The sequence below is a fragment of the Marmota monax genome, unplaced genomic scaffold (assembly GCF_021218885.2).
Source record: "Marmota monax isolate L192 unplaced genomic scaffold, Marmota_monax_Labrador192_F-V1.1 WCK01_AAM20220418_F8-fsc00228, whole genome shotgun sequence".
In the NCBI taxonomy this organism is placed as follows: domain Eukaryota; kingdom Metazoa; phylum Chordata; class Mammalia; order Rodentia; family Sciuridae; genus Marmota; species Marmota monax.
Window position 1 is genome coordinate 2,708,780 of NW_026695240.1, and position 25,266 is coordinate 2,734,045.

The 25,266-nt window shown below is 38.5% G+C and overlaps 1 protein-coding gene across 12 annotated transcripts; it reads right to left on the minus strand.

Moving 5' to 3' along the window:
- Nucleotides 1–1,460: 1,460 nt before the first annotated feature.
- On the minus strand, nt 1,461–21,234 carry Znf585a (zinc finger protein 585A). 12 transcript variants are annotated; one of them, XM_046440194.2, is made up of 6 exons: nt 21,080–21,234; nt 18,448–18,662; nt 7,326–7,364; nt 6,691–6,817; nt 6,134–6,226; nt 1,461–4,328 (listed from the first exon to the last, which is right to left on the minus strand). In XM_046440194.2, the coding sequence occupies exons 2-6, from the start codon at nt 18,517–18,519 to the stop codon at nt 1,987–1,989; spliced, it is 2,673 nt and encodes an 890-aa protein (XP_046296150.1). In that variant the 5' UTR covers nt 18,520–18,662; nt 21,080–21,234; the 3' UTR covers nt 1,461–1,986. The 12 variants fall into 12 exon arrangements, with proteins under 12 accessions (XP_046296150.1, XP_046296153.1, XP_046296149.1 ...); XM_046440197.2 differs by lacking the exon at nt 21,080–21,234 and adding an exon at nt 20,630–21,049 and having other exon boundaries at nt 6,695–6,834; XM_046440193.2 differs by lacking the exon at nt 21,080–21,234 and adding an exon at nt 20,736–21,047.
- Nucleotides 21,235–25,266: the final 4,032 nt, after the last annotated feature.

Sequence of the window (25,266 nt, forward strand, 5' to 3'; positions counted from 1 at the left end):
TGTGGAGACATAAATGTGGATGAGCAGATATTAAGCTAGGCAAGGATAGTGGGATAGATCATGGAGCACTGCCCCATCAGGAGCCAGGGCAATAAATCCCCAGCCCTCCCCCCCTTGATCAGGTCATCTCTTGGTCTCTATCCTTACCTCTTCATATTGCCCTTCACAAGGACAAGACCATCTCTGCACAGCCTATTTCCCACTCCTAGCATTGCCAATGCATTGGCCCTAGACAAATCATTCTGCTGGCTCCAGTAAGGCCATCCAGAAGCTGAATTTCAAAACATGCCCAAGTATCTGTGAGCTAATGCTACCCATTTGGGGTTGGTCACCTAATTTGCAAGATCCAACCTTGCCTACTCTTGGCCCTTCCATACTTGGCACACCTGTCAAAACAGGATAAGCAGGTCTACAGATGGAATTATTTGGTGTTAGAACTCTGGACTTTGTGCAGCGTAGAACTGTGAATGCAGGGGCTTCAAAATGAGTGGGATTTTAAAAAACACTCTGGAACTGACATTTTGGAATTTTAGAATCATGGCAGGGAATCCTGGGATTTCCTATACCTAAATTTTTCTTCTTTAAATGGGTTAGTATCGAGAAATTTTATAGACTTTATTTAGCTTTAGGGCTAGGAAGGGACACAGCTTAAGTAAACATTAAAAATGGAAATGCTTACCATGTTTTAAGCAAGCTGGTTCTCCCTTTTGGAGCCTCATATGCTGCAAAACAGAAAGGAACTGAGGGAATCTGGGGTAAGGATGGGTCAATACTCCACAATGTGCATATGCCTGCTACATGGCAGACATGGGTCTAGGCCCCTAGTGGTGAAGAAAACAAAAAAAAAATTCTAGAGTGGGAGCCACAGGCAAAAAAGCATCATAGATAAGGCTCCATGGCATAAGTGCTATGGAGAAAGATAAAAGGGGAAGGTAGAGGGGGCTTGGATTTTAATCAGGTAGGGAAGGGCTATGAGGTGACCTTGGAGGAAAGGCATAAAGGGAAAAGCTACAAAGATATAATGAAAAACAGTGCTCTGTGCAGAGGCACAGCAAATTCAAAGGTCCAAGACAGGAACTAAATGAATGTGTTGAAGGCATGCGGGGAGGAGGTCTTTGTGGAGTACATGACATGAAGATGAACACAAAACATAATATATGTTGGGGTTTGTTATAAGTTAGTAATTTGTTCTTATGTAAGCTGAGTCATTAAGGAAGGCAAATAAGTGTGAAGAACTGTGACTAAGGGAGACTTAATTTGACCCAGATGACCTGAAAATTCTTACCTCAAATGGCTCTCCCAAAGACAGTGAACTGAGTTCAAAAGATACTATGCTGGGGGTCAGAAGACAATGTGATGATAGCTTCTGAGGCACGAAGACACTACAAGTAGCTGTAAGTGGGGTGACAAATCCTGTGTTAGATGATAATGGTAAATCCACATACACTCTTTTGTGTCAGTATAGATAAGGAATATTTTTTATTACATCACTTCCTTGATAGAAGCAGCAATGGTAGACTGAATATACACAAATGTGTTAGATTCAACCAAAGAATGAAAACCCTCATGCCTGTTAGATATGTTCTTCAGGAAACAACTTACAGAACTAAGGACATATCACCACCCTCTATATTGTGTTGTTTTACTGTTCAATTTGTTGGCATTGTCCCTATTCCACCAAGAGGATTATCATGATTATAATTTATCCTTCCTATGAAGAATTTGGTACCTATGTTCCACTGTATTTTTCATGAGAAGGCTTCCTCTAAAGCACCAGTTCCTTCTCAGTATGCCCCAGGATTTAACAATGGTGATGACAATGTAGAATCCCCCCACCCCGCCATTCAGCTCCTTCTCAGAGGTCCTCTTGTAAACAGTACAGTGTCACATTCTGCTGTGGGCATTTCTACTTACAGTAATATACATATTATTCTGTTGCATGGATTCAATAGTGTCATGTCCTCAGTAAGGTTTTTCTCACACTGTTTAAGTGTGAATACTCTGGTGCACATTGAGTACAGATTTCTGAACAAAGCCTTTCCCACAGACTACACACTTGTAGGGCTTGTCTCCAGTATGTGTTGTTTGGTGTTTATTCAAATTTGACCTGTCAGTAAAGGCTTTGCCACATTCAGCACACACATAAGGCTTTTCGCCTGTGTGAATTCGCTGATGCACTTGGAGCTGAGATTTCTTAGTGAAAGATTTCCCACAGTCACTGCATTCATAAGGTTTCTCTCCAGTATGAATTCTGTGATGTGTAATCAACTCTGACTTCTGTCTGAAGGTCTTCCCACATTCAGAACAGATGTAAGGCTTCTCTCCTGTGTGGGTTTTTTGGTGTTTACTGAGATTTGACCTGCCACTAAAGGCCTTGCCACATTCACCACACACATAGGGTTTCTCGCCTGTGTGAATTGGCTGATGTACCAGCAGCTGAGACTTGGACGTGAAGGACTTCCCACAATCACTGCATTCATAAGGTTTCTCTCCTGTATGAATTCTTTGATGAGTAATGAAGTTTGACTTTCGGATAAAGGCTCTTCCACATTCAGTGCATACATAGGGTTTCTCCCCCGTATGAATTTTCTGATGCACAATGAGTATTGATTTCTGATTGAAGGCTTTCCCACATTCATGGCATTCATACTGCCTCTCTCCAGTATGAATTTTCTGGTGTATATTGAGGTGTGACTTTTGGGTGAAGGCTTTTCCACAGGTACTGCATTCATAAGGTTTCTCTCCGGTATGAATTCTCTGATGTGTTATCAAGTCTGATCTCTGAGTAAAGGCCTTTCCACATTTAGAACATACATAAGACTTTTCTCCTGTATGAGTTTTCTGATGTGTGATGAGATTTGACCTGTTGGTGAATGCCTTCCCACATTTATTGCACATGTAAGGTTTTTCTCCTGTGTGAATTCGTTTATGCACATGCAGTTGTGACTTAGAAGTAAAGAATTTCCCACAGTGACCACATTTATAAGGTTTCTCTCCAGTATGAATAATTTGATGTGCAATCAAGTGTGCCTTCTGGATGAAGGCCAGCCCACACTTCGTGCACACATAGGATTTTTCTCCTGTATGAATTCTCTGATGCACTGTGAGTGCTGACTTCTGAGTAAAGGCTTTTCCACAGTCACCACATTCATAGGGTTTCTCTCCAGTGTGAATTCTCTGATGAATAATTAACTCTGACCTGTAAGTAAAGGCCTTCCCACATTCAGCACATATGGACGATTTCTCTCTAATTTGAACTTTCTTATTTGCAACAAGGTTAGAACTATTGTTGAAGACCTTCCCATATTCGGTACATGAATAGGGCTTTACTCTTGTGTGAATTCGTTGATGTACCTGGAGTTGAGACTTGGAAATGAAGGCTTTCCCACAGTAACTGCATTCATATGGCTTTTCTCCAGTATGAATTCTTCGGTGTGCAACCAAGTGTGTCTTCTGGATGAAGGCCTGTCCACATTCAATACATACGTAGGATCTCTCTCCTGTATGAATTTTCTGATGCATCTTGAGTGTGGACTTTTGTGTAAATGCTTTGCCACAGTCACCGCACTCATGGTGTCTCTCTCCAGTATGAATTTTCTGATGTATACTGAGATCTGAGTTATAAGAGAAGCCTTTCCCACATTCACTGCATTCATAGAGTTTCTCTCCAGTGTGAATTCTATGATGCCTGAAGAGAGAAGACACTTGGAAAAAGGACTTTCCGCATTCATTGCATTTATAGGGCTTTTCTCTAGTATGGGTTTTTTGATGTGTGATGAATTCTGGCTTATGCACAAAAGCCTTGCCACATTCAATACATACATAGAGTTTTTCTCCTGTATGAACTCTCATATGTACCTTGAGCTGTGATTTATGGGTGAAGATCTTTCCAAATTCTGCACAATCATAGGATTTCTCTCCCGTATGAATTTTCTGATATCGAGAGGGTACTTGTTGATAACTGAGATTTGTTCTACTTTGATTATGGTTCCATAATTTCTCTCCTGTTAGAGTATACTCATGGTCATCAGTATAGGAAGAAATTTTACTACATTCAGTCATCTTTTTAATGCTATTTGATGTATTACTTCTATAATGACTGTATAAATCTAAATTATGTTTCAAGACATTCCCAAATGAGCCACATTGGTGGGGTCTTTTGGAGGGGGGAATAATGTTTGGGCTCATGTGGATTATTTTTGTAATGCCTTCATACTCATGATGACTCTTTGTAGTCCATATTTTCTTGATGAAAGCAGTATCATTTATTGATTTACTTCCTGTTTGATGATAGTTGACTATCTGATCACCAATCTGCCGCAATTCTTCTAGAATAAAATACAAGAAAACATCACTTGTAATACCACCCCACTGCTCAATGTGGAAAGAAGTTTTTCAGAAATCTGTTATAAGGTTTGAAACCCAAATACATCTTCTCAAAAAAGAAAGAGGTGATTTTAGCTCAAAGAACAGCTAAAAGAGGCTAAAGGGAAGGGTACAAATACCTCATCCAGGTTGAACAAAGAGAAAAGGGTGAGTGTCATTTGATGAGGAGGTTGACGATGGTATTGATAGGAAACATTCTGGCATACAATTCAAGAAAGGAAATAAACTACGCAGATAGCACTATGGACATGTGGGAAAAAATAAGGCAAAGAACAAGATATATTGCAAAGTTATATTTATGTAATCTAATGATACATAGCCCTTATTTACTATAAATTTTATAACAAGCATGAATTAAAAATGTTTCTATCAGCCAGGTAGCACATGCCTGTAATCTCAGTGGCTTGGGAGACTGGAATAAGAGGATTATGAGTTTGAGAGAAGTCTCAGCAAATCAGCAAGGCCCTCAGCAACTTAGCAAGACCCTGTCTCAAAATAAAAAATAAAAAGGACTGGGGAGGTTGCTCAGTGGTTAAGCACCCCTGGATTCAATCCTCAGTCCCCCCCAAAAAAAGTTTGTGTTATACAAAAGAGTGACCTATAGTGGGAGTGTTAACTGAAGACTATGATTAAACTCAAGCAGATAAGGTACACAAAATAGTAACAATAAATCCAACCAATCAGGCAGAGAAACCCTAGTTAATGTGAATTCACTCAAGCAGCATGAGAAGGAAAGTTTGGGAAAGGTGACTGATAATGTCAAGTATCACATATAAGTATACCCAAAGGTTAAGTGACAGTGACCCCCACATCATCAGTTGGGAAACTGAAGAAATGAAAAATCTCATGGAAATAACTATGGAGAAAACAGGAGGAGTCCCAGGTTGGAGACTGTAGGGAGCCACTCTGAATGACTCAAGCCTTCCATCCTGAAGCAAGGCTTTGACCATCACTACATTTCGTTGTCCCAGTTCAGGAAGTTAAGGGCATATCTTCAGATGTGGGCGATGCCCCTTGAATTACACTCACCTGACCCTTGTAATCCTGCCCCTTCTGGTCTTTTTTTGGATGGAACTTTCTCAGAACAAGGGTCCCCCCAATAAAGGCCCACTTCTGAATGTGCTCGCTCTCTCTTGCCAAACTTTCGTGACTTTCTCTTGCTCTCCTATTTGGGGAGCCTGAGGCCGAGAGTGGAGAAGCTGTCCTGAAGCTTGTTTAAAGGTAAAGTGTGTGTCTGTGTTTTATTTGGTGTCCCTGGAAATTCACACGAGCCACCTTAAGTTCAGCTGCCCACATCGGTTGGGGGCAGCAGGAGACAAAAGTTCTGAGGCATCTCAGAAAGAAAAAGGGACTAACAGGAATGTGAATATGTGTCACATAGTAAATCTGAAGTAAAGTAGATCCATAAATGCCTGGATGTGTAAACAAAGACTCTAGAACTACATGAAAGGTAGGGATTTAAAAAAAAAGTTAAGAGAAAAAGGGCATAACAAAAAAGAATAATCCTTAATGAGACCAATTGTTACGGGCAGAATTCAAAAAGCCAAGGAAGACAGAAATGGCAAAGGTCAATCAGGTAGAAGGCATTTAGTTATCTGAAAAGTCAATATCGAGGACACTCAAAAAATTGAGTACCTTCCAGAAAAGCATTTCAAAGCACCTCAGATTCTTAAAGACAGCTGAGATTTGCTCTCTTGCGTTGCTGAAACTCCCTTATCTCCCATTTACAAGGGTGACACTCACTCACCTGGACAGCTCTGGTGTGGGTTCTCACCCTGCAGTGCCCACGGCTCCTGTCCTTGTTCCACCATGAAAACCTCTGACTCAGGAACTTGATACCCTGTTCATGGGAAATGACAGAGGACTGGTTCCAGCTAATTCAGTTTCAGAGCCCAATCTATCAATTTGTTTTTCTTTTTTTGGTAGTGGGGATTGAACTCAGGCACTCAACCACTAAGCCTCATCCCCAGCCCTATTTTATATTTATTTAGAGACACAGTCTCACTGAGATACTTAGCACCTCGCCATTGCTGAGGCTGGCTTTGAACTCACGATCCTCCTATCTCAGCCTTCCTAGCTGCTGGAATTACAGGCATGTGCCACCGCGCCCAGCAGCCCAATTAATCTTATGAGTCAATAAAGTTTTTTTTTAAGAAGAGTAGTCATGTATCTCTATGAATAGAGTAATATGAAGATTCTCAAAGGAGATAAAGAATTCTGGACATTGTTCCACAGAATTCATCCAACTGAGAATGGAAACACTCTCAGAAACCTCCTTTCAGATACCACGGTGACAAAGCTTACCTACTGAGAGCAGGTGGCTGTAGGTCTCCTGCATCACATCCCGGTACAGGATTCTCTGAGCAGGATCCAGATGCTGCCATTCCTCTCTGCTGAAATCTATAGTCACATCCCTGAAGGACACTGGTCCCTGTAAAGGGAAAATTCCTGTTCAATGTGAACAGTTAGTTTTTGGGATGCAAAAACAGTATTTAGGAATTTGGAACATGACTTTTGCAATTGTTTTTAATTTAACTCCTTTTTAAAAAAACTCACACCAGGGAATAATGCCAACAGCATGGCTGACTAGAAACCCTAGCACTCATCCACCAACACAGAGACAGGCAAAGCAACAAACAACTACATTTTGATTAAAATAACTAAAGAAAAGTGCCAAAGTACATTAAAGGAGTAGTAGAAACCTTATAAAGTATAGAGACCCAGGCTAGTCACATAAAGAACAAAAGGCAATACCTCACCTCTGCCACCCCTAAGTAGCAGTTAGCACAGAATTAAGAGAAAGGTAAGCAAGAGGACTCCAGCAACCACCACCTATTGCCATCTATCCTAGCTGGCGACCTAAGGCTGGGTTCACAAAATCTGAGTCTTCTGATAACTTAAGAAAACAGCCAAGAAAGCACGCAAACACACAGAAGTACCTTTTCAAAATCTGGGGATGGCTCTGTGACCTTAGGGACCTGTGGAAAGAGAGAGAGCCACTAGAATTCTTTATTCTTATATAGGGGACACACAAGGGGAGGTTCCATGGAACATTCTACACCAGAAGGGGCAAGGGGTGGGATTACAGAGGAACAGATGAGTGTAGCTCAACCCCACCGGGTGACGCCTACTCCTGGAGCCATGCCCCATTATCTGAGTGGAGGTAAAGCCCAAGTTATTGTGGGGCACAATAATTGCTCAGCATCTTTTGCTCAGGACTTATGGGCATGTATTTCCAGAACAGCTCCTGAGAATCACCACCTTGGATCTCTACAATCCTCACTACCTGGGACTCATGTTGTCCTCACAGGTGCTAAGCCCGACTGAAGGAGGTGCCCAGTCTTCACACGAAGCCAACACTGTGTTCTACCCTTTATGATTCATGTGTATACTGTATATAGCATCTTGCTGGGAGTATTCTACTCCAGGGTGAGTATCACAGCACCCTTTCATTCCTGAGGCCTTATTGCTACTGAACGACCACTGCCTAGTGGCCCACTATCTCTGAGACAAGCTATTGCTACACCCTACCCTGTGAGAGCAAAATACCACAAAGCCATTCCATCTACCTTCTCAGCTGCTGCTGCACCCTGCCCCTCAAGGCCTGAACTAAAGTGGTATCCTGCCTACTGGGTAAACAGTGTCTTGGCCACCCAGAGCAGTCCCACACTCCTGTACCTGAACTGAAGCCGCACATTACCCTCCAAGGAATTGGTGCCTTGACCCAAATCAAGCAACAACACATCCCAGACTGAGCTGACATGGCACTCCATCTCCTAGGGAAACAGCATTGGCTGAGTTGTACCCAACCCTACAGGTTGAACAATAGTAGTGTCCTGCTTCCCTGGAACTGAACTAGCCACCTGGAGCCTAAGCTGGTGAGATACCCCTGACCAAGGCATGCAGCTGTCCCTGTGCTACCCCCTACATTCCAGGGCTCAAGCAACAGCTGAGCTCTGCCATCCCAGAGTCATTACTATAACTGCAGTTAGCCTCACAGAATTTGGGACCCACCATCATCACTATTCAAAACATGATCCCTTGAGGCCTGAGTCATTACTGTGTCCTGAATTGCAGCTGCACCCTGCTTCCCACGCCCAATCCTCCATTGCATCCCTTCTACCCAGTAGCTGAGCCAGTGCTGTGGCATGCCCTCGGAGTCCAAGTCACATCTATAATCCAGACCATGGGCCCAAGCTGCTGGAGGTGCCTCAGAATGACAGACTAGTTTTATCAGGAATCTGAATCCACCTCTGCCTCAGAGCAAACCTGCACCCCAAAGTCTAAATACTACCACAGGTTTGTGAGTCCCTGAGTCAAGGACTAGGTCAGACTCAATATAAAGAAGGATCCCTAAGCTAAGAGTCATCACTGTGAGAGAAATGAGAAAAGGAGGACCACAAAAGTCCTTGCTGCTGAGGATCCTAATAACCTATGATGATGTCATTCCTGCTATAAACCCTTATAGGTTAAGTCACCAAGGCACATGCACTATCGCTGATGTTGATCAAAGCTTAAGAAACCATACAGAGGCTATACCACTGCACTTCAGGGAATCAGCCATACTCTTCCCATCCAGCACACTAAGACCCATATGCAGGTGAAAAATCTCTCCCTACAAAAGCTACTCTGTGTAATATAGAAAAGGTAATTTTTCCACCAGATTTGTAGACATAAGAACATGAAAAGGCAAGAAAACATGACACTACCAAAGAAACAATAATTCTCCAATAATGACCAAAGAAATGGAGATTCACCAACTACCTTAAAAGGAATAAAAATAATTTTCTTAAGGACACTCTGTGAGATATAAGAAAACACAGATAATTCAACAAAATCAGGAAAACAATCATGATCTGAATGAGAAATTCAACAGCAATAGATATCATAAAGAAGAATCAAACAAATATCTTGGAACTGAATAATTCAATTAACAAATATAGAACATAGTAGAGAGCTTCAACAGCACCCTAGATCAAGCAGAAAAAATTTTGAACTTGCTATGATTTGGATGTGGGTTGTCCTCCAAGGATTAATGTGACAAAAGATGTGATAGCATGAGAGGTGGTGGAAATTTTAAGAGGCAGAGCCTAGTAGGGGTCACTGGGGCATGCCGTTGGAAGGGATTAACAAAGTTCCCTTAAGAAACATTAGTCCCCTCAAGAGAAAAAAAATTGGTCCTCTCCTCAATCTCTACCTTCCTGCCTTGCCATGGGATCTCACTCTCATGCACTCCTACCATGGTGCCATTCACCAAGATGTGACACATATAAAGGCAGCCCTCACGAGAACCAGTGCCATGCAATTTGGACTTTCAGCCTCCAAATTTTTATACATACCTAGCCTTAGATACTGTGTTATGGTATAAAAACACATTTATACAGGACTAAAAGCAAGACCTGAAACCATAAAACTAGAAGAAAACAGGGGAAGCTCCTTGACATTGGCCTTGGCAATGATTTCTTGGATATCACATAATTCAGGCTACAAAAGCAAAAATAAATACACAGGACTATATCAAACAAAACAGCTCCTTCATAGCAGAAGAAAAAGTCAACAAAATATAAATACAACCTACAGATTAGGAAAAAATATACAATACATTACAGCAACTGTTTATTTTTCATATATATATATATATATATGTATATATATATACACAATGATGTCATGTTAATTATACCTTAAATATAAAATAAAATTTAGTTAGAAACAAAACTTAACTCATCCCCATTTCCCTAATGATTTTTTTTCAATTTTTTTTAGTTGTAGATGGACAGAATGCCTTTATTTTATTTGTTTATTTTTAGGAGGTGCTGAGGATCGAACCCAGTGTTTCATGCATGCTGTGCAAGCACTCTGCCGCTGAGCTACAGCCTCAGTCCATCCTTAATATTTTACTATGGAAATTTTTAATCACACATAAAATTTAAAAGAATTTCATAGTTCACTTACTTTACTTACTTTATCACACATTTACCCAAGTTTTTATTTATCCATTGATTTACCTTACATTTTGGTGCATTTCAAAGTAAATTGCAAACATTAGCACACTTCCTCCTAAATATTTTTTTAATATTTTTTAGTTGTAGTTGAACACAATACCTTTATTTGTTTTTATGTGGTGCTGAGGATTGAACCTAGGGCCTTGCACTTGCTAGGCGAGCACAATACCACTGAGCCACAAGGCCAGCCCCCTCCTAAATATTTTATAATGAAAATCATTAATACTTTCAGGTAAAATTATTTTAATACATTTTCCAGTAAAATTTATATATAATTAAATGTACCAATCTTTACACCACACAATGCCAGGGGACTGGTCTGGCATTGTGTGCTGATTGGGCTGTGCAACACAAAAGTGCCTTTCCTCTCACTCGCCTGTGATCCCACACAGCACCTGAGATGGGTGTGACTTGACAAGATGTCAATCAATCTGCTGATCACAAGACATAACCAAGCAAGACTCCACTCTTCGAAACCCTACCCCTTCCCTTATTTGGGTGGAATATTCTACTGAATGTCTTTTCCCCAATAAACAGGGGGGTTCCAGGTATACTCTCTCTCTCTCTCTTTCTAATGTTGCCCAGCGTGGAGTTGACCCTTGGGGTCACTGAGCAGTCCCAACCTCGACCTTCGAAACTCATGTTCATATGTTGCATGATTTCTTTGCCATTTTCTTAGTTATTGCTGCAGTCAGCTCCTTATGTCACATAAGGTGATCATATTTATATCTAAAAATTATTGAAGAGGACCAAATAACTGCTGAAAAAGAAGTTCCTGACAGCATGATTCAAGTATAAATAAAGAAGATGAAATTAAAATGGCATCATTTGTAACTCCTAATGAAATAATGAATTTGAACAATAATCATTATTAATAGCTGCTCAAATCTTTCAGGTGATAGGTTGAAGAAAAGTTTACAAGAATGAATTAGCTAATAATATTTGCATTCACCAATCAGTTTTAACATTACAAAATGAAAACTAGCCAGATATTATGTGCATCCTCACATATTATAATTAATTTCACTGCAATAGGTATTAAGTATTCTTGCAAAAGAAAAACTGACATCTGAATCTCATCAAGGCTCTATTTCTAATAATTCATTCATAGGCAGTGTAAAAGAGACAGGAACATAATGAACACTATAAAGACCAATATCTCAGCTAGATTCAGAAGGCAACAAATGACCTGTTTCTTCAACATATAAAGTAGAAGAGAAAGAATATGGATGAGTCTTCTCTTTATTCAAAGATACTTAAGAGTCCTACTAACCAAATGCAACTTGTGGACCTTGTTTGGGTCTTAATTGAAATGAATGAACATTAAAAAGACATGACATATTTAGAGAAATTCAAACAATGGGCATTAGATAATATCAAGGAATTTCTGTTATTTTTTTTAGGTGTGATAATGGCTGACTGGTCATGTTAAATAAAAAGAAATAAAAAGTTCTCAGGTCTTAGTGGAACATATCAAAGTACTTATAGATAAAACACAGTGTTTGGACTGACTTTAAAATAATCCAACAGCTAAGGGAAGGGTGGTTTTGATAAAATAATAACAAAATGCTGATGACTACTGAAACTGTGTGATAAATACAATACACGTAAGAGTTTCTTATATTGTTCTCTTTATCTTTGTATTTATTTTTTTCATAATAAAATGTTTAACAAACATTATCCTCCATATAAAAAAATCTAATTTAGAAATGCACAGTTGGAACTCCACCTGGAGTTGTACACATTTTCTTAAAACAATGTATTATGGAATAAAAAAGTATTATAGGGACTTTAATCTGAACAGCAATTTATAGAAATACTATACAGGAAATCATCTAGGATACATAAGAACAAATAACAGTGTCCAACTGGTATTTATAAATACTGCAACAAACAACAATGGAATACACATTCTTTTCAGGCACCAATAGAAAAGTGACCAAGTTAGACCATATCCTTAGCTGGAACTACAGACTGGCATCATCATTCCTAACTCATACAAATATATTTTAAAATCTAGATTAAAAGGATTCATTTCTGGGGATGGGGATGTGGCTCAGTGGTAGAGTGCTTGCCTAGCACATGTGAGGTACTGGGTTCAAAGTATGTTCCACAATGGAATCAGCCCCCCAGACAACTGAAAAATCTCCAAAATAATAACAACAGCTATCTAGAAAATCTTAAAATATTTGGGTAATAGCAATTTACTTGAAATGACCCATGAATCAAAGAGGAAAATTAAAAAGAAATTTAAAAAATACACAGAACTGAAAGAAGATGAAAATATAATCTATCAAAATCTGTGGGAGGCAGATAAAGCAATGCAGAGAGGGAATTTTATAGCATTAAGCTTAAATTAGAAGAGTAAAGGTCGCGAGTTAATAATGTAAGCTCCTGGGGCTGGGGTTGTGGCTCGGCGGTAGAGTGCTCGCCTAGCACGTGCAGGGTCCTGGGTTCTATCCTCAGCACCACATATAAATAACTTTCAATATTCCTTAAAAAGGCATTTGAATCTGGGCTGGGGATGTGGCTCAAGTGGTAGCGCGCTCGCCTGGCATGTGTGGGGCCCGGGTTCGATCCTCAGCACCACATACAAACAAAGATGTTGTGTCCGCCGAAAACTAAAAAAAAAAAATATTAAAATTCTCTCTCTCTCTCTTTAAAAAAAAAAGGCATTTGAATCTATATTCCCCTCCCATCTACAGCTTAGCTTCACCATACTCCCTTTAAAATGTAATACTGTGATAGGGCTGAGGTTGTGGCTCAGTGGCAGAGTGCTTGCCTAGCGTGTGTCAGGCACTGGGTTTGATCCTCAGCACCAAATAAAAATAAATAAAAATAAAGGTATGTGTCTGTCTACAACTAAAAATAAAAATTAAAAAAATAATAATACTGTTGCCATTTTGGGTGATACATGCTTGTAAATCTAATTGCTCTGAAGATAGAGGCAGGAGGTACTGGGTTCAAACCTCAGCACCACATAAAAATGAAGTAAAGATATTGTGTCCACCTATAACAACAACAAAAAAGATGCATTTCTAGAAACATCAAATTTCCCACCAGCCCTTTATTATTGTTTATGACAAGTTTGAATTTAGGTGTTTAAAATTTCACCTAAGAAAGTCTACTTTTGGGGGGCTGGGATTGTGGCTCAGCGGTAGAACGCTTGCCTAGCATGTGTGAGGCCCTGGGTTTGATCCTCAGCACCACAAAAAATAAATAAAATAAAGATATTGTGTCCAATTACAACTATTGAAAAAAAATATATAAGTCTACTTTTGGGGGCTGGAGCTACAACTCGGTTGTAGAACGTTTGCCTTGCAAGTATGAGGCACTGGGTTTGAGCCTCAGCACCACATAAAAAAATAAATAAAGACATTGTTGTCCATCTACAACGAAAAAAATATTAAAAAAAAAAAAAGAAAGTCTACTTTTGGTGGGCGCAGTGGCACATCCTGTGTGATCCCAGCTACTCAGGAAGCTGAGACAGGAGGATGAGAAGTTTGAGGCCATTCTGGTCAATTTAGCAAGACCCAAGCTCAGTGCTTGCCTACCATGTGTGTAAGTTCAATCTCCAGAACCAAAATAATTATAGTAGTAATAATAATAAGTTTAATAAAATTAGGATTCATCAATGGAGAGATTTATTTGCTTTTGGAATATCATTATGGGTTTTTGTTTTGCAAAATTTATGTGTTGTATTTCTGAATGTTGCATAGGCATATGAAAGGAAATCTGTTTTCAGGATATAGAATTTGATATCTGTAAGATATATAATTAGGAAGGTTTTATAGTATTATTAATTTTTTCTTTATCTCATCAGAGCTGAGAGAGTTTGAAGTTTCTCATTAGAAATGTCTATTTTCCTAGAGTAGTTCCTGTTTACAATTTTTTTTTTTTTTTTTGACAGAGTTTCATTGTGTTGCTCAGGCTGGTCTGGAACTCCTGGGTTTCAGTGAATCCTGTCTCAGCCTCCCTAGTAGCTGGGAGTACAGGGGAGCCCAGCTATCTATAATTTTTGGAGATATAATTTGGTGCAGTGATAATAATACCATCTGAAATTTATTTTGGATTGTGTCCTTGTCATGTTTAATGTTTTTTTAAGGGGGGGGGAGAAAGAGAGAGAGAGAGAAGAGAAGAGAGAGAGAGAGAGAGAGAGAGAGAGAGAGAGAATTTTTTTAATATTTATTTTTTAGTTTTTGGCAGACACAACATCTTTGTTTGTATGTGGTGCTGAGGATCGAACCCGGGCCCCACACATGCCAGGCGAGCGCGCTACCGCTTGAGCCACATCCCCAGCCCCATGTTTAATATTTTTAAAATATTAAAAAATAATATTTTTCTAAACTTAATATTTAGTGTTTAGAAATCATCTCTTTCTAACAATAAGGTGGCACCATGTACTTCCTTTCTGAGGTCATATTCCTATAGAAATTATTTTTAAAACTCTTTTATTTGAAATTATTGTAGATGCCATGTGTAGTGGTGTGTGCCCCAAATCCTAGTGAGTAGGAAGGCCAAGTCAGGAAGATCACAACTTCAAGGCTAGCCTGCTAGCCTTGAACTCGGTTGAATACTCAATACTAAAAAAAAAAAAAAAAAGTATTACAGATTAACAGGGAGTACAAAGTGTAACATAGAATTTCCCCACAAATTCCAGTTTATTTTTATTGTGGTGCATGATTCTATTTATTAATTGCTGGGTTCAGCATGCTAATATTTGCAGATGGGTTTGTGAGAGACACTGGTCTGGAGTTTGTTTATATATATATATATTTTTTTTTTTTTTTTGGGGGGGTGGGGAATGTAGCTTAATGGGAAAGTGCTCTGGGTTTAATCCCCAGTATTGAAATTTTAAAAAAGTAATAATGTGTTTATTGAAATATTTACTTAAGGTTGTTGGGACTGGGGTTGTGGCTCAGCTTGTCTAGCGACTGTGAGACCCTGAGTTGGATCCTCATCGCCACATAAAAATAAATAAATAAAATAAAGGTATTGACAACTACAACTAAAAAATAAATATAAAAAAATTAAGATTATAGTAAATACACATTACAAAATTTACCATTTTAATCAGTTTTAAGTGTACAGTTCAGTAGCATTAAGTACATTCACACTGTTAAGCAAAGGCCTTTCACTTTTTATTTCTAATTTAATGCTCTTGGTCACAAAACAAACTTAATATTACAAAAAAAGATTATGTTTTTTTCTCTTTGATCAATAAGAGGGAAGGAAGAGAGTAGGTGATAAAATGGCTAATGATGACACACTTAGTATGATTTCTATTCATTTTTAATTACTATAGTTCAAAATTAAATTGTTAAATGTTGGTAACTTTTTTTTTAGTTGTTGATGGACCTTTATTTATTTATTAATTTATATGTGGTGCTGAGAATTGAACCCAATGCCTCACACATGCTAGGCAAGCGCTCTACCACTGAGTCACAATCTCAGCCCTAAATGCTGGTAACTTTTATAACTGTTGTATATTGTTCCTTTTATAAGTAGAAACCATCCTTCTTCAGCCGTTTAGTTGTTTTTTGTCTTAATTTTTTTTTTTTGTCAATACTTTTGATCTGTTCCTAAAATTGCAGACCTACTTTCTTTTGGTTCTTACTTCTGAGTCAAACTTTCCCTATTCCTTTTTTTAAAATATTTTTTTTAGTTGTGGATGGACACAATACTTTTATTTTTATGTGGTGCTGAGGATAGAACCCAGTGCCTCATGCTCTACCACTGAGCTATAACCCCAGCCCCTATTCCTTTATTTTTAAATAAGAAAACCAGCTCCTGATAGCTGAGATTTAGCCTGGTACTATCAAGTGGGCTTTACTGATGCTAGGAGCTAACCTAGCACCTTATTACACAAAAATAATCTCACAGAACATCAACATCAAAGAAAACCTACTCTCTGATAAGTAGTGCAAGACAAAACCAAGACCACTCTGTATTCACATCTGAACACAGACAAAAATCAGAACATTGTTCAAACCACAAAGGTCAACAAACATACCCTTATTTTGGCTAATAAAGTGATTGCCTCTTCTTTATTATAGCTTTAAGCCTCACACCATTCATCTCATCTTCTAAATAAAATATTAAGATGCCCATTCATGGGGCTGGGGTTATGGCGCAGCAGTAGAGCGCTTGTCTCGCACATGTAAGGCCCTGGGTTTGATCCTAAGCACCACATAAAAATAAATAAATAGAAGATATTGTGTCTATCTAAAAACTAAAAAAAAAAGATACCCAGTCATAAACTTGCTGAACAACAACAAAAATGGAGGTTACCTGAAATTCAGTTGACTAAACCCTAAAATGAAATTCTAGTATTTCTTATATATTCAATAAAAAAGGAAGACATGACAAGAATGTCCACTGCTCATAATATGCTTTCTTTGTATTATAGCAAACATTAAAAAAAATTATGTGAAGTGTCTAGCATATCATCTTTGGTGAAATCACAAGAAAAAATTGTAGTTGTATTTTTACCTATATACAGAACTTGGCAATCAAAAAAAACTAATAAGACTGATTATCTATATCGGAAGATGTGGGCACATAACAGAGTGGCAGGTGAACAGCAATCCCATCTTTCCCCTGAATTTCTTTTTTCTTTTTTTTTTATAGTTGTAGATGGACAGCATGCTTTTATTTTACTTGTTTATTTTTATGTGGTGCTAAGGATAGAACCCAGTGCTTTACATGTGCTAGGCAAATGCTCTGCCACTGAGCTATAGCCCCAGTACCTCCCCTGAATTTTTTTTACCACAATACTTTTTGTTGGTGTTACTAGGGACTGAACCTAGGGGCACTTTATCACTGAGCAACATTTCCAGCCATCTTTATTTTTATTTTGAGACAGGATCTCACTAAGTTGTTCAGGGCCTCACTAAGTTACTGAGTCTGGCTTTGAACTTGTGATCCTCCTGTCTCAGCCTCCTGAGTCACTGGGATTATAGGCATGCACCACCTCGTCCAGATCACCACAATGCTTTTCAGTGTTGCTTTAATATTTTGTAAATATTTCATCTAAGTGTATGTATTGTCTATTCAAAAAAATTAAATTATTCCTAGTAAACTATCAGAATATCATCAGAGGAATAATAAATATTATATACCTGAAATAAGAACAGTATGCTAATGAAAATGAATATTTAGACTACAAACTAAAGTTTTTGAAAATTAAAACTTTGAATTAAATGTTGATATCACTGAATAAAAGCTCAACAGAAGGGCTAAAGGACAAAGTTGGTAAAGTTTCCCAGAAAGGAAAACAGCCAAGAAATAGAAAAACAGTGCGGGGTGGGTGTAAGGGGTGGGGGATGGCGGGGTGCGGGTATGGAGAACCAAAATTTGAAAAACAGAAATCTCAACATCAGAATTCAAAAAATATTTGTGTTGGGAGAAGCAGTTTGGGAAGAGATGGAGAAATGTCTTCAAAATGCCATACAAAAGTGATTTCTAACTAAGAATTTTATCCACAGATGAAGGATCAATCAATATAGTGTGATGGCAAAATAAACAACAACCTCCCTTGATAGGCCACTTTCCACTGTCATACAGTTGGCCCCTAGAGATGGAGATATCACCTCTTTGCTAATTCTTTTTTTTTTTTAACAATTCTTTTTAAATTTTTCTTAATTTTTTAGTTGTAGATGGACACACCAACTTTATTTTATTTAGTTATGTTTTTATGTGGTGCTGAGGATCGAACCCAGTGCCTCACACATGCTAGGCAAGCACTCTACCATTGGTTACAACCCTAGCCCCCTGTTTGCTCATTCTTGACAGATGAAGATTTGTTTCAAGTACAGCAAATTTTGTGTGGGTGGGGGTGGGGTGAGGGGCAGAGTGCTGGGGATTGAATCCAGGGCCTTCTGCAGGTGAGGCAAGCACTCTACGAACTGGGCTATATCCCCAGCCCAAGAACAGCAAATTTAAAGAGTATGGCTGATTCTTACAGCCTATCTGCCTCTGCTCTGAGGCTCTGGTTACAGATAAGAGATATTCACTCCTGGGATGAATTCCCACCCCAAGGATGCCTCCTCCATACCTCATATGAGCTGTCATGATCCTCTAGAGCCAGAGTTGTAGGTTTCTGAGGTGAAATCCAATTAGTTGGCATGGCCACACTGGGTTGCAACTCTTGTTCTCTCAGGAGCCAAAGACTTAATGGTCCTTTGTGAATTCAAGTAGAGCTGTTGGGAAGAGGTGACCTGGAGTCTGAGGAAGATCTGGTCCAGGGGTTCCCCAGAGATACCACAAAACCTAGAAACATCAAGTCCACATAGTCAGTCATTCAACATTCACTACCTAAACAACTTCTGCAGCTAGAAACCACAGAGCAGTGGTTCTCAAACTTGAGTATCCATTCAAATCATCTGAAGGGCTTGTTAAAACACATTTTAAAATTTTCAGTCTCATCCTTGCAATTTCTAATTTAGTAGGTTTAAGGTAAGGCCCAATAATTTGCATTTCTAGCTAGTGCCCTGATTACCCTAAAACTGTTTTTTCAGGGACCATATCGAAGAAGCAGTCCTGTGAAGGATATAAAATCAAAATGTGACAGGCATTACTGATGGTAAAATATGGGGAAAAGCATGAGATCTGGAGTCACATTCCCACAGATTTGAATTGCAGCTCTGCCACCTTTCAGCTAAGAGAATATGCAGTTACTTCAGTATTAATTTCAAAAATTAGGATGAGAATACCTATCTAGTACTTATGAAAATGAAAGTATATAATGCTTATATAAAGTACTCAACACTTCCCTGGCATACAAAGATCATGCAATAAATACTAGCAAACTATATTATACATTAAAACAATATAAAAAACAATGTTAATCAGGACAAGTAAAACAATAAATACACCATACAATATTGACTTATATATGTGACTAAAGTGGAATTCAATTGAATGTGCACAAAACATTGTATCAATGTTCCTAATATAACAGTCCATCCACCTAGAACAAAACAAACTAGAAGACTACCACACACTATTCAGTAGACAAATTCCAACTGAACTTAAATATATGTATTTTTTAAAACCCAAAGAACATTTAAATATATTTTAGGAGTATGTATTGCATAACATTGTCATGTGCTGAGTGTAACTTAGACACAGAGGAAACCCAAAAGCTATTTTTTAAAAACCCAGATTTTTCTGATTAGATGACATTTACTAATTATATTAAATATGCCATAAAAATTGAAATAAAGATATTTAAAGATATCAATTTTTTTCACTATGTGGTAATAGGTTTCTTGTAATGTTAAAAAAAATCTAGCGGGGCTGGGGATGTGGCTCAAGTGGTAGCGCGCTCGCCTGGCATGCATGCGGCCCGGTTCGATCCTCAGCACCACATACAAACAAAGATGTTGTATCTGCCGAGAACTAAAAAAATAAAAAATATTTAAAAAATTTAAAAAAAAATCTAGCAATCACTAAATAAAACCTGGACAAAGGATATGAAAATTCAAAGAAAAGGAAACAAATAGAAATTATGCATTAAAACAATTAAATATAGTTTCCTTTAAGAATTGTAAAAATTTTTCAAAAGCAATAATATCCAGTGTTGGAAAGTATTTGGAAAAATAATTTCTTTTACAATTCATTGGTGGAAGCTTAAATTGCTAAAATACCTTTTGAGACATTTACTCAGAATCTATTATTAAAATACACATAAGTGTTCATAATAATATAGTTTCAAATATATTACAAAGCAGAAACTAACAAAAGGAAGAATAAGAAGACAAAACTACCTTTCTGGTGTAAGTAGTTTACCTTCTTCTGTAATTAAGCAGACAACATTTGTAAGGAGAGATAAGATATATTCGTAAAATATATGCTGAATTTGTATATAACAATACAATTTGAGAATATATATTGTTTTATGTAACATTTTTTAAAACTGACCATTACATAGACCATAAGATTTTTTTTCAACTGAGCAGTGCCCAGAGACATAATTTGAAACAGAAAATACTCTTCTGAATAACTAATGGGTCAAAGGAAAAAAAAGTTAAAAAAAAAAAAAGATTTAAACAAAAAAGAAAATGTTACACACCAAAGGTTGTGAATCTCTATATTAAAGAAGACCGAAAATTGATGAGCTGAACTTTCAACTCAGGTTAGAAAGCAAGCTGATCAAAGAACTCAGTGACCCCACTACAGACTTCAATCACCAACCACAGACTCTATCACTTGACTCCTAACTCCCAATAACTCACCTCAAAGAACCCCATCACTGACAGGAGAGACCTTCGTCACTGACAACCATAACGGACGCCCCGCCCCCACCACTGAACCCCCAAACCATCACTAGCTCCACCTCACCGCTCACACTGCTGACTAGACAGAATCCTCAATCGCGACCAACCAAAAATCATCTCAGAGACTTCTAGCCATCTCCTAATAGTAGCCCCGAAATAGCCTTCGAGGACCACTTCCACTTCCGGTTTGACTTCTAAAACCTCCCCTTGGGGGAATGTTGGTACTGCGCATGCTCTGAACTCTAGGCTGCCACTTTAAGCCAACAGTAAACACGGCGCAGACATTCCTTTAGAGACTTTAAGCGGTTTCCATAGGAGGTGCGGTCCGGTGGAGAACATGGCCGCGCCCAGGGATACTTCTTTGTGTGGGCCGCCATCTGTTCGTAGAGCGTAGGAGTTGGCCCTCACCCAAGTGTCACGGTGTGAGCCTGGGACTGTCACAGAAAACGCGGGACTGTCGCCTTTGTCTGAATAGGCCTCCGGGAGGAGGAAGTTACCGGATATGGGTTCTGGAACTTTACATTATACTTAGAAAAGCTAGTTGCCACAGGGCTACAGCGAACAGGGAATCCAGCGAGGACAAACCACTTGGAGGGATTCCTGGGAGAAACCACAGGGAAATAAGGGAGAAAACAGACGGAACAATCCGCTTTATGAAGAAACTATTCAGGGAGAAAATGGAGAGGCGAGAATGGGAATCTGCCCCTGGGTAAAACCCCCAGCAACACGGAGACAGAAAATTGGGAATATGCCAAACCCCTACTGTGAGTGGTACAGCCTTTAATAGGAGAAACCACCCCTGGGAACTAGGGTAGCAGTCCAGCCCGGGAGATACCACTGGAGCAGGGGGGAGAAGGCGGGGCGTCGGGTCCGGAAGTTATGATGAAGGGAGGGGAGGCTTGAATTCCCGTTAGTTTCTGTCAGCCTCCACCCAACTAAAGTAGAACTACAATAGGTAGTTGTCGTCGTCGTGGTAATAATGGCAGTTAACATAGGCAACGTTATTAAAAACACCTAAGGAAAACATTGCTATTTTTATTTTCTTGTAAATTAAAATATAATGTGTCTTCACTAGGAAAATGAAACCTTAAGCCGTCTCTGACTCTTCGCTAGTTTTTGTATGGAAATTTTGAAGTAACACTCTCTTTATGAGGTTAGGGGTGGGGAACGGCTAAATGGTCTTCAAAACCCAGTTTAGTTATCCCTTCCCCCAGGAACGTCTATCTGGCCATGGTGGGAAGTTCTATGCTCTATTGAAAATGTTCACTTTCAGCAGACGAGGAAAGGGTTTTGAAGGAATTGGAACTACGCCCTCATGTGGGAATGCTGGGTATTGTCAGGCCAGTTTTGTACCTCTCTGGGATTCAGTTTAAAAATAGAGCCAAAGGCTGGGTATTTAGCTCTGTGATTAAATAGTTTGCTTAGTATGAGCAAGACTTGGGTACATCCCCATGTCACAAAAAATGAGTGGGGCAGTTAGTGAGTTGAACTCTTTCTCTCTCCAAAAGATGGTCTAAGAAAAAAAATCTGTGGAAGTCCCTTAGTGAACACATGTTTCTACCAAAGACTTAAGAATAACTGCTATTTTTTTTTTTTTTGGTAATATGGTCATGTTAAAAAGAAGACTTTTGAGATTCACATAAAAATATTATGGGTGGAATGGTATTCACTTTAAAAACTCAACACTGAGCTGGGGTTGTGACTCAGTGTCTAGTAGAGCGCTTGCCTAGCATGTGCAAAGCCCTGGGTTCAATCCTCAACACCACATAAAAATAAATAAATAAAATAAAAGTATTGTGTCCAACTACAACTAAAAATAAATAAATATTTTAAATAGCCTATCTCCACTATAAATTAACCAATGTAGAATAAAAATATGAACTTAAGCTAAGACCATTATATTTATATATTATAAATATATAAATTATAAATATAACCTATATTTATTACATAAATGTAGGTTTATGACAGTATAAATTATTGACATAACATAATCCATAGAAATAAAAATTTATTAGATAATACATTTATGTAACTTTTTTCCTGAAGGAATTCTCCAACACAAAGTGTAAAGTAAAACAAAAGACATTCTTATAGGGCTGGGGTTGGAGCTCAGTGGTAGAGTGCTTGTTTCACATTCATGAGGCCCTAAGTTTGATCCTCAGCACCACATAAATATAAATAAAAATATATTGTGTCGATCTACAACTGAAAAAAAATTTAAAGTCATTCTTATATTTTCTATATTCACAGAGTTCTTATCAATGGCCCATAAAGGATGACTTGGAAGCCAAGGATTAACTACATTCATTACAATATTGGGGCTTTTCTTTCTCTAGTATGCATTTTCTCATGTCAAATAAGACATGAACCACGAGTAAAAGTCTTCCCACATCCCTCACATTCAAAGAGTTTTGCTCTGGAATGAATTTTCTTATGTCAATAAGATTTGAGTGTTAATGGAAGGTTTTCCTACAATTGTTACATTCATGTGGTCTTTCTCCAGTGTGAATTCTCTGATGTTGAGTAAGAACTGAGTGGCGATGAAAGGCTTTCCCACATTTACTACATTCATAGGGTCTTTCTCCACTATGAACTCTCTGATGTCCCTTAAAAATTGAGCTGTTTCTAAAAGCTTTTCCACACTTATTACACTCATAGTGTTTTTCTTTAGTATGGGTTTTCTTATGTCAAATGACTGAAAGTTTTTCTACATTCCTTGCATTCATAGAGTTTCTCTCCAGTATGAACTATCTGAACGACTGAAGGCCTTTCCACATTGCTTACATTCATAAGGTTTTTCTCCAGTGTAGATTCTCTGATGATGAATAAGATTTGAGGAGTGCTGGAAAGCTTTACTACACTCATTACATTCATAGAGTTTTTCTCTACTATGAATTCTCTGATATCCAGTTAGCTTTGAGCAACAGCTAAAATCCTTTCCACAATCCTTACATTCATAGTGTTTTTCTTCTGTGTGACTTCTCCCATGGTCAGTAAGCAATGAGTAGTAACTGAAGACTTTCCCACATTCTATGCATTCATGGGGTTTTTGCTTAGTATGTTTATTTGATGTGGAGTATATGGCATCTGTTGACTAAGATTCTTCATATTTTCATGGATGATTGTTACAGGGTTGAAATATTCTTTCTGATTTCCCTGTTCTGTCTGAAAATGGAATGTTCAAAGCTATGACTTACCGGGTTTCTGTTCTTGCGACTAAAAGGCTCAGGGGTCCCTCCAGGGAAACTGGGCTAACTGGGCTGAGAAAAATAACCCCACAAGAGACACAAATACCTTTTTCTTTGGGGTCGCTGTGACGGCTCCTCTGACCTTAAGGGTCTGCAGGAAGAGAGAGAGCATGCATTGACTCCTTTTATTGAGGAGAAGCTATTCAAATGAGGCAAGGGGTCAGGTTTCAGGGGGCTGAGTCTATCTTCATGATGTCCACTGTCAGCAGGTTGACTGACATCTAGGTAGGCCACACCCAAGGGCACAGTAAGAGAAGGGGACACACACAAGGCACTTCCATGGAACATTCTATCCTAAACAGGGAAAGGGGTTATATTACAAAGGAATAGCTTTAGCTTCACCCATGGGGCTGTAGGAAGCCACTCCCAGGCACGAAGACACAGTCACTTGAACCCTAGAAGAGCCGGGCAATCTAGCAGCATGGGTGCCTGATGCCACATCACCCAGCAGGGGAGTTAACTCAGTCATGTGCCAGTTGGTCTCCCACAATAACTTGCAAGTCTTTTCATTACATTCCACTGAGATGACTTTTATTTTATGAGCATCATCCTTTGATGAAAACTCCTTCTGTTGGGGCTGGAACTTTACATTATATGGGTTCTGGAACTTTACAGAAAAATAAGGAGAATGCAAACACATTTTTTTCCAGTTCCTGGAAAATGAAATTTCTAAAATAGGAATATGAACACAATGCTTATGATAAACGAATGGTTTGGAAAGCTCTACTATAACCATGAAAGGTGAGAGTGTACAGAGAAGGTGACGTAGTGAACTTAGTGCTTCTAAAATGTTGCTATAGATCAGAATTAATGAAAAACTTGTTAAAAATACAGATGGCACTTCAGATAAAAGTATCACTTCAGATCAAATGAATAAAAATACACAGGAGTGGACCTTGACTTTAAGAAAAATCTCTAGGGTCTCTGATGCTGTCTAAAGTTAGGTTGGCTTCCTTATGGAAAGGCATTTTAGTGTGGTTTATGTATGATATTAAATAAAGAATATTTAACATTAAAAAAATTAAAAAACAAAGTTAGGTTGGCCTTTGCACTGAGAATAACTTTTGAGTAAATTATCATTGACTGAAGGGTTGGGTCACCTAGCAACGTGGTCCTACATTTTACTGAACCCATGCTTTACACGTTCACTTAATTCCATTCCAAGAGTAGACAACATGCTTCTCTACATCAGAGAGATTACCATTGCCATTCTATCACATATTGTCTATCTGTGTATGGCAGGCTCAGTAGCATAATTTGTAATATAATACAAAAGGCACTTTAAAAATTCCTGCTTTCAAACCATGTCAGATGACACCCACTCTTATTCTAGTGCCCATATGG

Coding starts and splice junctions, on each gene's coding strand:
- Znf585a (XM_046440194.2), bottom strand. CDS start 18,519: ATGCCAACTAATTGGATTTCACCTCAGAAACCTACAACTCTGGCTCTA. Junction 7,365..18,447: donor ATCATGACAGCTCATATGAG/GTATGGAGGAGG, acceptor CTCTTTCCACAG/GTCCCTAAGGTCACAGAGCC. Junction 4,329..6,133: donor CCCACACCAGAGCTGTCCAG/GTGAGTGAGTGT, acceptor ATTTTATTCTAG/AAGAATTGCGGCAGATTGGT.